At 48.5% G+C, this 11,903-nt stretch overlaps 1 protein-coding gene across 1 annotated transcript; it reads right to left on the minus strand.

Annotated features, from left to right (window-relative positions):
* Positions 1–6,316: 6,316 nt before the first annotated feature.
* On the minus strand, positions 6,317–8,090 carry LOC119305229 (cinnamoyl-CoA reductase 1-like). The gene is made up of 4 exons (XM_037581807.1): positions 7,853–8,090; positions 7,539–7,696; positions 7,254–7,442; positions 6,317–7,173 (listed from the first exon to the last, which is right to left on the minus strand). The coding sequence occupies exons 1-4, from the start codon at positions 7,995–7,997 to the stop codon at positions 6,655–6,657; spliced, it is 1,011 nt and encodes a 336-aa protein (XP_037437704.1). The 5' UTR covers positions 7,998–8,090; the 3' UTR covers positions 6,317–6,654.
* Positions 8,091–11,903: the final 3,813 nt, after the last annotated feature.

The raw sequence follows: 11,903 nt of genomic DNA on the forward strand, positions 1-11,903 counted from the left end.
CTAGACTGGTGGTCATGGAGGTGGACGACGGCATTTTTGAGCCAAAGGCGCCCGAGGAAGCGCGTCGATGCTACAGCAATCAAATAGGCTGCATCGTACGGACAACTGCCACCATCAACGATGAGAAACTACAGAAGATAGAAAATATGAGGATCTCCCTCCTAAAGAAGTTTCACCAGATATTCTTGTTCCCGGGCCGGAATGAGAAGGACTATGAAGATCCAGACGAGGACCCGGCAATGAAGAAGATAAACAAACACGCCATGACCAAGTTTAGTGACGCGTTGGCCGCCTGGAAAACTCGAGTGAAAGCAAAGATCATCGACAAGAAGGAACCCTACTCCAAGATTGTAAAGGATAATCCGACAATCATGGAAGAGCAGTTTCAAATATTCAAGGAGGCTTGCGAGGCCGAAGCTACCAAAAAAAAGTCTAAGTACATGAAGGGGCTTCAAGAGAGGAACATTGGGAGCCACCACCTCGGAAGCCGTGGTTACGGCGGAAAGAGGTACAAATGGGCCAAGGAGGACGCGGAAAGAGGTACAAACCGTCCCGCAGGAGCGTGACGTCCTGAGGGCCCGACACCGTTGGGACCCAGTGAAGAAGGTTTACGAGACAACACCGGTCATTACGGAGTTCATGAGACTGCTGATAATTTTTGTTTCTGATCAATTCGACTGCACACGTTAGTCATATTTGTAAACAATCCTTGTGCCTTTTGCAGAGAGAGCAGCACCGGATTGCGGCCGAAAGCGACTCGCCGTCTAAGGCATTGGCGAGGCCCAAGTGGGACACTCCATTCAACCGGGCGTTGAACATATTGAAACAACAACCGGTGGATACTCGACCGTCGTATGGACGCGTGCACGGTGTCGGAGACGGCGCCACGTGGAAGAAGTACTACCGTGAGACCATGGAGGAGAGAAAGGAAAGACAGAGGTTAACTGAAGAAAACATCGACAAGAAGGTTGAGATTGCGGTTGAGAAGAAATCATCTCAGACAGTCGCAACAGCGGTAGCTGCCGCAAAATAGGTGGTTGCAGATTTGTCTACTTCCTTGATGACGGGCGTTTTCACTTGGACAAGGCAAAATCCAGAAAAAAATGCAGAGGACTTTCCCCTTGCAGACTTCTTGGGAGCACCTGCTCCCGCACCTGCTCCCGCACCGGCTCCCGCGCTGCTCCCGCACCGGCTCCTGCACCGGCTCCCGCACCTGCTCCCGCACCGGCTCCCGCACCGGACGTGCTCGGTGGTGCTTCTTCTTTGGCTGAGCTCGACACCCTCACGGTATCTGTCACACTGGCCCCCTTCAATATAAATGTATAATCTCCCGTTTTCGTTGCCTTTTGGATGTCTCATGTCACAGACTTTTCTTTGGAGGCCGACGAAACCCTGTGCACCATATTGTACACCATCAGCGACCAGAAGGTGGACGTGGGGAAGGCAATGATAATGGAGCCGAAGGAACCATTGTTCCACAGCCGGCCGATCCCCCCGAACGTCTTCAAGGTTTCCGTGGCCAGTGTCGAACCGGGCCATGAGAATTTGCCTCCTCCAATACTACTGGTGGATGACGAGGAGACACCATGGCGGCTTGGTGATTGTTGCAATGGGTGGGTCCTGTTGTGGCCAAAGAGTCTGCTTCGTCTGGATGCGGTCGGGAGCACACCCACGAGCACGCAGCCTCAGTAAGGTATGAACATCAACAGCCCACCTACCCAATTAGCGTCGGCTGTCTACTTGGGTGATAGCGGACGGGGTAAGGAGGAGGCTCCATTAGTCGCTGATGACGTCGCCATGGATGAGGATGAGGACGACGGTGGCGCTGAACAGTATGTCTATACTGGCGCCTCCTCAGGGTTTGAGCATCATGAGTCGGTGCCTGAATTGTCGTCTCAACGTATTATGGACGACCTTCCAGCAGTAAAGAAGTCTAGGAAGAGAGCGAGGAAGGGCAAAAAAGTTGATTCTATGATCCAGCCGCCTCAGCAGTCTCGGCTTCAGAACCGTATGGATATCCCCGATGCGGATAAATGTCATATCCCCGGTCAAGCAATCCTACCTGCAACAACGCTACAGGCCAGATTCGGCGATCTAAGGAGACTTCATGACGATGTGTTACTGGTAGAGAAAGGCCTCATCGCCTCGACAGATCCAGGATACCCACTCTACGTGGTTAACGTTCCGCGGCAAATGTCGTATGTCGACAGCTTCCCCACAGATAAGTTCTTCCTCCAATTCGATTACATATTCGACATGTTTCACGTGAAGAAGCTGGATTTTACGTTTGTCCGCCTTTATGCCTTGCACATGAACTACATCATCGGGTTTGAGCAGATATCTCATATCTGTGTCGCTGACCCGTACTACATGCACGAGGGCTTCTTGGGAGTCTGCGCAGAGCACCGTGTATACGCGAGGGAATACATCGTTAATTTCATGCTCGCCAATAAGGACAAGGAGGCGATTCTCGTGCCTTATCATCCCGTGTAAGTCATCCGCGCTGCTATCCTTCCTTCGATTTCAATCATTCATTTGCATGGTGGAGGCTAAGTAATTTGAGGTGTTCCTATTTTGCGCAGCGGCGGGCGCGCCGTCCTCATCATCCTATACCCCCGATTCTCCCACGCTCTTTACTTGGACTCGTCGAAGAACATTCACAAAAAGGATTACACCCACATCAAGGATGTTCTCGACAATGCTATGTTTTACTACCAAGCAAGGGGTGGAGAGGTCAGGGACAAGAAGACAAGGGGCGGCAGGGTCACCTTCGGCCATAAGACCGACTTCTGCTACATCCAGCAACCGAACCATTCTCTTAATGATGGATTATGTGTCCTACACCACATGTTGGAGTACAGATGGGATCACCAGAACCTTCGCATGTCACCTAGATCCGGCGATGCCCATATTCTGCAATGGGCAAAGAACGTAGGAGATATCGAGGATCATCGACTTCAAGCCGAGTTCTATCACATCCAGCGCGAACTTGCCCAAATCATCATGAAGGAGATCGTCGGAAAAACAGGGATGTTCTACGAAGAAGGACAAATGTCGCAGGAAGACGTCCGAACATGGGTAGCCGCTCAGCGTCTCGACCTGAAGCCTTTCACTAGGCTCGGGGACTATCTCCCTGACATTGATGGATGGCACAACATGTTGGAGTGATTGTCGATATATGACAATGTGTCCGTTGAGTTATGCACGGTGAAACTTTATTTGTGATGTAATTAAATCGTCCTCCTCCTCGACTAGCGAAAATCACTCTAGTTAGGGCATTTTGGGGTACGATGAACTTTGTTATTTATGCTTATGATATGTTGTTTCTATTTTTGCCAAGTTTGTCTCTTTCTGTTGCTCAACTATATATGTTGCATATCATCGACTCATGTGACGATGCAGGTGCATAGATAATCGATGGTGAATAAGTGCTACGCCAGGAGTATATATACGACAAGTGGCCGGAGTGTCAGGCCCAGGTGTACTGGTTTCCGGTTTCCGAGCGACAGGCAGTAGTTAGTTTAGGTTCACGCTAATGCGAGAGAGAGATACGAACGCATGTACTCAAAGTGATAGCTCTTCTCGCGTATACCATTGTTTAGACGGATGACGATGTATTTGTAAGTAATCGAGACTTGTATCGCTATTTTTGAGATGATGACGAGAGACCACTTTGTGTTGGATGATGATTATGATGATGACATGATTTGATGAGACTAATTGTATGTATATGGTACGATTACATTTGTATGTGTATGATATGCTAAAGATTATTGTATAAAGCCTATTCAAATACAAAATAAATACAAAAATAAATATGCAGAAAAAAAACTAATAAAACTAGTAGTAGCGAGGGGGGGGGAGGAATTTAGCAGTAGCGCCGCATTACCAGTAGCGCTTCCCGGTAAACATCGCTGCAGATAATATCAGCAGCGCCCTTTTCTAAACAGCGCTACAGCTATTCATGTATAGCAGTAGCGTGGGACAACAGGCGCTACTGCTATACGTTAGCTGTAGCGCCTTATTAGTAGCGCCTGTCCCCGCGCTACTGAGAGGCCCAAAACCCGCGCTGCTGCTAGGCTTTTCCCTAGTAGGGGATGGGCGCACATCTGCAGAGTATGTTTACATTCGGTACAAAGGCTCGTGGCTTTGTTTTGGCTGCATATCTGTTAGCAAGTGCAGACCCAAGATCAAGTGTTACAGAAATAATTTCTGGTTTTATATCAGTGCAGATCATATCCTTTGTCTGTCTAAGATCGCTGAAGCTATGGGGAGAAGGATTGAGCTCAAGGCCTGCAAAAGTTCCCTAGGGTCAGATCGAACCAAGAAGGGAGACGGTGGGGAGCACGGTTGGAGGAGATGGCCTCCATGGTGGGCATGCAGTCGGAGGAGATGACCTGCCCCGCGTTGATGAGGCGGAGCGAAGGATGGAGACGACGTTGAGATGCATCGGCTCACTGTGCCTGGTGCGTGGTCAGTCGTCACTCCCGCAAAGTCCTCTTGGAGGTGTGTGCTTTTGGGGCGGGGGATGGGGCGGCAGCGTAGTGTGGGTAGGAGGGGCGGGCGGTGTCACTTCAGCTGGCGGCGTCGCGAGGACGGCTGAGGCCTAGGGCAAGCGCCCGGATCCTTGGCAGCAAAATTTGCGTCTTTCGCCTACCCTCGGAAGCGAACGTGGCGGCAGCGCCAGCGACCTCAGGTAGCTCGTGCGTCCTCGGAAGTGGTGGCGGCACATCGAATCAGAGGCCCCGCCAACTCCCGCGTATTCGGCAGCGCGTCAAATCCGAGGCTGCGGTACCTCCTGTGTCCAGATGGCGGCGGTAGAGGATGGGTATTGGGTAGTGTGTCCTTGTTTTTTAGAATGTGTAGGGTGTCCTTGGTAGAGGCAATGACGGCTTTATCTCAGACTACTTTCAATGCATGGGTGCTTACATGAGGTGCTAGGCACATTAAAAACTTTAGCAACTAAAGCTACCAATGCATAGGTGCTTAACTTCTTAGTGCTAGGCATCATTCATTTAATGATTTTACAACTAAAGTTCTTCATGTATTGGTGGGTTTCTTCCATTTAAATGTTTTGCCTAGGTTCTCGTGCTTGACATTGTTTCTTTCTGGGGTCTCCACACTCATCTCTCTCCTCATAACTACCTTGCCACATCAGATTTTTTGCCTACATGACAGCCTTAGCACATGTACAAGGTGGAGCATTGGGAGGGGCCTCACATGCAAAAATCTCTCCCGTCCGTAACAACAAATGCATGCAGACTATGGAGGCGTTGATTGGGCGAGGAATTGATGCGGGAGTAGCCGGTTTGCATGGATCACATACGCCTGGTTGCAAGCATTAGCTATAATGTCATCCCTAGTAATTAGGGATTGGTTGTTGATTTATTTATCTATTTAGGAGAGATATTTCTGTTTAAGAGAGAGAAACTGACGGGGGGAAGGTTTTCGTCTACCGGTGGAGTGGTGGTCAGCCTATTATTATTGCTAATTGCACCCCGATAACTCATTAGATTAATCTAATTTGTTAGATTTCATTGGTTTAGATAATCAAATGGTGCTAATTAACTGGTGAATGCTTAGCGGGGTGCACGTAAAAAAGTTCTTGTTTGATTGTTTAATAGTAGTGGAGATTATTGCTAATTGCACCCCGATAACTCATTAGATTAATCTAATCTGTTAGATTTCATTAGTTTAGATAATCAGATGGTGCTAATTAACTGGTGTAGGCTTAGCGGGATGCACGTAAAAAAGTTCTTGTTTGATTGTTTAATAGTAATAGAGATGATAAATTCTCAATCCAACAAGTCTTAATCTGCTAGCCTGGAAGATCATTTCCATAGACGCATCATGTTACGAAGACACGCATCATGTTACCAAGACACGGAATTGGGAATTTCTGTTGTATCTCACTTTTTGCTTTCTCCCCTTATAAATATGTTACTTCCATTTATATATAAAAATACCATGATGATCATTCTATGGTTCTCGCGGAAATCCCAGTGTATGTCGAATTGAGCCTAGCTTAGATGGTCAGGTTTTCATCGTTAAACTAGCCCACTAAAGTTCAAGTCTTAGACTTGGCATTGATGCCCGCATTTTTCCGGATTTATTATGAAGTTCCGAAGCATACGACGACTATGTTAGAGTTGCTCTAAGCATAATATGACATAATGGGCACATATGTGTGAAAAGATGCCGTTTTGCCGTGGCTACTAACGGATCTGGTGCATATAACACAATATTATACTTTTCCGATAAAGGATCACAATATTACACTACCTCTGTAAGTTAATATAACATATTTTTTGACACTGTTAATTTAGGGCGGTAGTATGTAGAATCATGGCCCAGACAACAACAATAGATAAACATCATATCATAACATATTCTTTTACAATGGACACTTAGAGCCTGTTCGGAAATCCACCAGCTCCACGAAATTCTGGGAGCTGTGGAGCCAGGAAATAGCTGCTCCTCAGTTTTCAACTGTAACTCCATCAACTTGGGGAGTGGAGTTGTGGGGTGGAGGTGCTCTGGACAGGGCCTTATATTTGAACAACTAAGAAGTAAATAAAGAATTAAATGCCATGACTTTGTAATCATCAAGCGGGCATGCATGCTGCTAACTTGACCAAGGTGACCATGGAGTTGTCAGGACATATCAGCGTCGCGACGTGGTAAGATGCCCTTGTCCTGAAGGCTGGTGACCGTGTCGTAGAGACACTGGCTCGCCGGCGTGATGCCGACGCCGAGATCCATGATCCTCCGACCGCTGAACCGACAACCCTTCTTCATCTCGCCCGCCCCTTCCTTGCACCTCATGGGCACGGGGTACTCCGGGAAGAACTTGGCAAGGATGCGACACACCTCGGCACGGTGCAGCGTGCGCCCCGCGCAGAGGTACCGGCCATGCGCATCGGGCGTCTCGTACGCACGCGCGTGCGCGTCCGCGACGTCCTGGACGTGCACGTATGCCTGTGCCGCGTTGGCATACGTCTGCACCGAGCCGTCCAGATACTTGGCAATATGCCACGTACTGGCGTTCACCGCCATCTGTAGCAGAGGGCCCAACACTAGAGACGGGTTGATCACCACAAGGTCAAGCTTCCTCTCCTTGGCGAGCTCCCATGCGGCCTGCTCCGCCACCGTCTTCGCATAGCAGTACCAATTCTGCATACGTCCACTTGTCAGATGCACATCATCTTTTGTATGTAGTGCATGTAATACGAGCCGGAGTTAATCAAGCCAACCTTTGTGTTCTTGCAGAACTCGAGGTCGCTCCAACATGTCTCGTCGGCCTCCCCATCGATGCTACGACGAGGATCCATGTACACGGAGCCGATCGACGACGTCATTACCACACGCCGGATGCCGCCCACCTCTGCCGCGGCGTTGATCACGTTTCTCGTTCCGTTCACTGCCGGCTCGATCATTTTTTCCTGCATCAACTCATGAATAAACCTTTCAGACACCGTACATTTGATGTCAGCAGCTAGTACTCCAATGTGGGTAAGGCTGAAGAACTAAGTAAGTACCGGGTCATCGGTGACGGGGCATGCGGTGTGGAATATGCCTTCGCATCCTTGGAAAGCAGCGACGAGGCTCTCCTTGTCAAGCAGGTCCACCTGGAAGAGGGTCAGTCGCTCCGTCGCCCCTTCCAAGGCCCTCAGGTGCGCATTCCTTGCCACGTCATCTGAAATTACAGGAAGTTAAATATACATCACACATTCATATACTCATATACTAAAGCAACATCTATTAATATGGATTGGAGGGGGTACAAATGATCGTATTACAGTCACCCGATACAATGGAGTTAGCAAATGTTAGAACGGTGCCCTGCGCTTACCAGGGTTCCGGACGGTGCCGTGGACGGCGTAGCCCTTCTCCAGGAGGAGCTTCACTAGCCAGGACGCGATGAAACCGCCGGCGCCGGTCACACAGACGGTGCGTCCGCGGCCAGTGGCTGCCGTGTTGACACGATCAATTCCCATGTCTCAGTTTGGCAATTTGCTGAACTAGGAGATGCAATGAGCAACAGAAGTATGGATATGTATCTAATATGTGTGTGTGTATGTGTCTCGACTTCCAAGTTCCAAACCGAGGTGTGTACTGCTGAGAACCGCTTTGTGGCCGGTATATATAGGGCCTGGATGGCGTGTGCAGTGGTTGGTAGCCACATCCCACTTGCCATATCTGTTTCTTTTTAAATTTGGGTCAATGTAAGTCTGCTCTCTGCCTAATGTAATGTTGTGGCACTGCAGTTCCTATCACAAGAAAACACACAGCGGCTGGATCAGATTAAGCTCTATACTCTATAGAACAAGCATCGATCGTGCCTTCACGCGCATCATGTGTTGATTGTACAACACACACGCGTATCATGTGTTGATCACAATTCGACGTTAAGTGTATAGCAGTTTCCACAAATATAGTACTGGGAACGAAAGCGCGTGCAAGTAGTACAATTAGGTTTGCTCCATATAGTACAGAAAATTCAGTATATTTGTGCAGCATGGAGGTGGATCGCGGACCCGAAGGCTGGTGGCTGCCGGTAGCACATGGAGGAGAGACACTTGGTCGCATGTGTTCACATGAGGCACTTGCCAACTTGCGCGTCCACCGTACTACTACAGAAACATGAATAAACATATAGTTTTACACCTTAATTAAATTCTTTACGCGTCAGACCTAGCATTTGGATTTGTATCCGACCACGTTTCCCCCCCTCAGCTACCTATGTAACTTATACACTTTGGTGGAACTAGCAAAAGAGTCCGTGTGTTACAACGGGAGAAAAAACACAACACACACTCTTAACTGAACAACCATCACTTAAGACCACAATAGGTCCATCTTCTTTATTTTAGCGACGCATCATATTTGTGTTGCCGCTTATCCTTCTTTCCACCCTCGCCAGCGGTGGCCTTAGTGTTCACACAAACCAAAACATGTTAGAATGTGGTTAATCCTAATACGTCTCTCTCTCCCTCTGTCCTCGCTCTCCCTCTTTCTCGCTTTCTCTCACACTCGCGATGAGAAATCTGTTGTTTTCCCCTGGGACATATTCAGAGGTATGCATGTGTAGTTCTCAATGTATTCTTTTCCCTATATGATTATAGTGGGTGTTTATTTGCAATCCGGATCGCCGCCTGTATGAAAGAAAAATGGATCGTGCGCTATAGTTATAAGTTTCCTTCCAAAAAATATTTAAAAAATATTTAATAGGTAAAATTAACATCATATACAGATTTCACACAATTTTCTAATCAAATTTAACATATAACATATTAAAATAGGAGTTATGGTTTAAAAGATATGTATAATTTAGAAAACCATTTGTTTGAATTAAATATATTTCAAAATAATATTTATAAATACTTAACATGTTAAAATAATCTTATATTCATATTCTACATATTTTTCTAATCAAAATTCATATATAACATGTTTAAATCGGAGTTACGGTTTAAAAGATATGGATGGTTTAGAAAAGCATTTGTTTGAATTAAATATGATCCGCGAATGGAATACCTAAAAAGTCAGGGGGGGGTTCGACAAAACTGTAAAATAACGATTCGGTGTGACTTAAATCTGGACCGCGGGTTAATTTCATGAAAACGCAGGGGCTTTTTGCAAATTGGCGCAACGGACGGGCAGAAACCCTACGTGCTTTATTATTAGGTAGAGATTAAAGCTCTCATTTACTGATTTTTATGCACAAAAGGTGGAGTACACAAACTTGCTGAGTTTTACCCAATGAATTTTTAAGCGCTCACATGATACACCTTAAACTTCGTTAAAGTAACATCGATTACAACACATATGCACATACACACACTCATTTCAGAACACACACGGCCCAACTGAAGAACGTGTTAGAATATATTGTTTAAGGATAGGAATCTGTTTAAGTGTTGTATAATCCCTCTATCCCTTCTTATGTTCAAACTCCTCCTCCAACCCCTCTCTCTCTCTCTCTCTCTCTCTCTCTCTCTGTGTGTGTGTGTGTGTGTGTGTGTGTAAACGATTGATCTATGATCGATCTCCTCTTCTTGTAAGCCATGACATATGTCCAATATATACCAATGCAACCGAGCAAAGGGTTCAACGGTTCCGACCTAAATTTACATGGTATCATAGCCTCTTTCTCATAGATTGAAGATCGCATCTAGCTACCCCCTTCCCCTCAGCCGAGATCATGTCCACCACCGCCGCTGCCATGTTGCACAGCACCATGGGCGCACTCACCACCACATCATCTTCCACCTTTGCACCGTCCTCCAGCGCCACCCACGTCTCTCTCGGACCACCGCCTCAGGAGACACTACAAAAAAAAGGCACATCCGTGACATTTTGGGCCGAATGAATTTTTTCTGTCATACATATGACACTTCTATGACGATAATTGTGACAGAACCCGGTATCATCATAGATGTGGTGGGCTCCTACTTCTATGACAAAAAATCATGACAGAAAATGGGCTTTTCGTCCTGGGCGGGCCGGAGACGCAGCTGCATGACATTCTTTGGGCCGTCCATGACAGAAAAAACCGTGATAGAAGCGAGGGGAAGGAAAATTTCGGGGAGTTGCCGATTACGGTGGGAGGTCAGGGGCGGAGCGATGCGCATTTCTCTCGTACGTACGCGCGTGTGTGCGAGGCATTGGCTCTAACTGAAGCCGAGAGAGGCGTTGGGCTCTAACTGAACCCGAGCGATTGCACTACAGGCTACGCGTTACTGTACCCGAGCAATCGATCGATGACTGTTAACTGAACCCGATGGAGCGATTCCTTCGCTACTGCTGCTAACTGAAGCCGATCGATTGGATGAACAGTGAGCGTTGCGGGGGGTTTGGATGAACAGTGAGCGGCGGCGTTGCCTCTGGATGAACAGGAACCAGTGGAGTGGAGGGCTGGATGAACAGTAGATGGTGGAGGGGTGGTCGTGGAGGGGTGGTTGAACAGGACCCCGTCGTGTGGAGGGCTGGATGAACAGTAGACGGTGGAGGGGTGCCCGTGGAGGGGTGGTTAAACAGTAGCCGGTGGAGTAGCGCGCGGTGGAGGCTGGATGAACAGGAGCCCGTGGAGGCTGGAGGAGGTCGATGGTAGCCCGTGGAGGCTGGAGGAGGTCAACGATGGAGATGAACAGTATCCCGTGGAGTCGCGTTTTGCGGTACGCCACACCCCTCCCCCCGTTTCGACCGTAGCGCTCCAACACAAGTCCGTTTCGTCCGTTTTGCGGTATGCCACACCCCTCCCGATCAACAGGACCCCCGTTTCGACCGTAGGAGGTCCGTTTCCTCCGTTTTGCGGTACGCCACACCCCTCCCGATCAACAGGACCCCCGTTTCGACCGTAGGAGGTCCGTTTCCTCCGTTTTGCGGTACGCCACACCCCTCTCGATCAACAGGACCCCCGTTTCGACCGTAGGAGGTCCGTTTCCTTCGCTTTGCGGTATGCGCGACTAGGCATTCAAGACCCCGCCTGTATGTACACATACGTGACTGTATTTTCTTTCCTGCACCCTGGCCGTTGTACGTACGTGTACATGCTACGTGCGCGCCTCTACTACGACACGTGCGCGCCTCTACTACGACACGTGCGCGCCTCTACATCGACCAGTATGTACGTACACGTTCGCGACCAGGATGACAACGCTACGTACGCTTCGACCAGGTGGGTCCCGACTGTCAGGCACTTCCTTGCCTGCGAAGATGTAGCTGGTGGGTCCCAGCAGTCTGGGGGGCGAATCGTTTTATTTTGCCTAGACGCACTTCCTTGCGTGCGAAGGTGTAGCTGGTGGGTCCCAGCAGTCAGGGGGGTGAATCGTTTTTTTTTGCCCGGACGCACTTCCTTGCGTGCGAAGGTGTAGCTGCTGGGTCCTAGCAGTCAGGGGGGC

The sequence above is a fragment of the Triticum dicoccoides genome, chromosome 5B (assembly GCF_002162155.2).
Source record: "Triticum dicoccoides isolate Atlit2015 ecotype Zavitan chromosome 5B, WEW_v2.0, whole genome shotgun sequence".
Lineage (NCBI taxonomy): Eukaryota > Viridiplantae > Streptophyta > Magnoliopsida > Poales > Poaceae > Triticum > Triticum dicoccoides.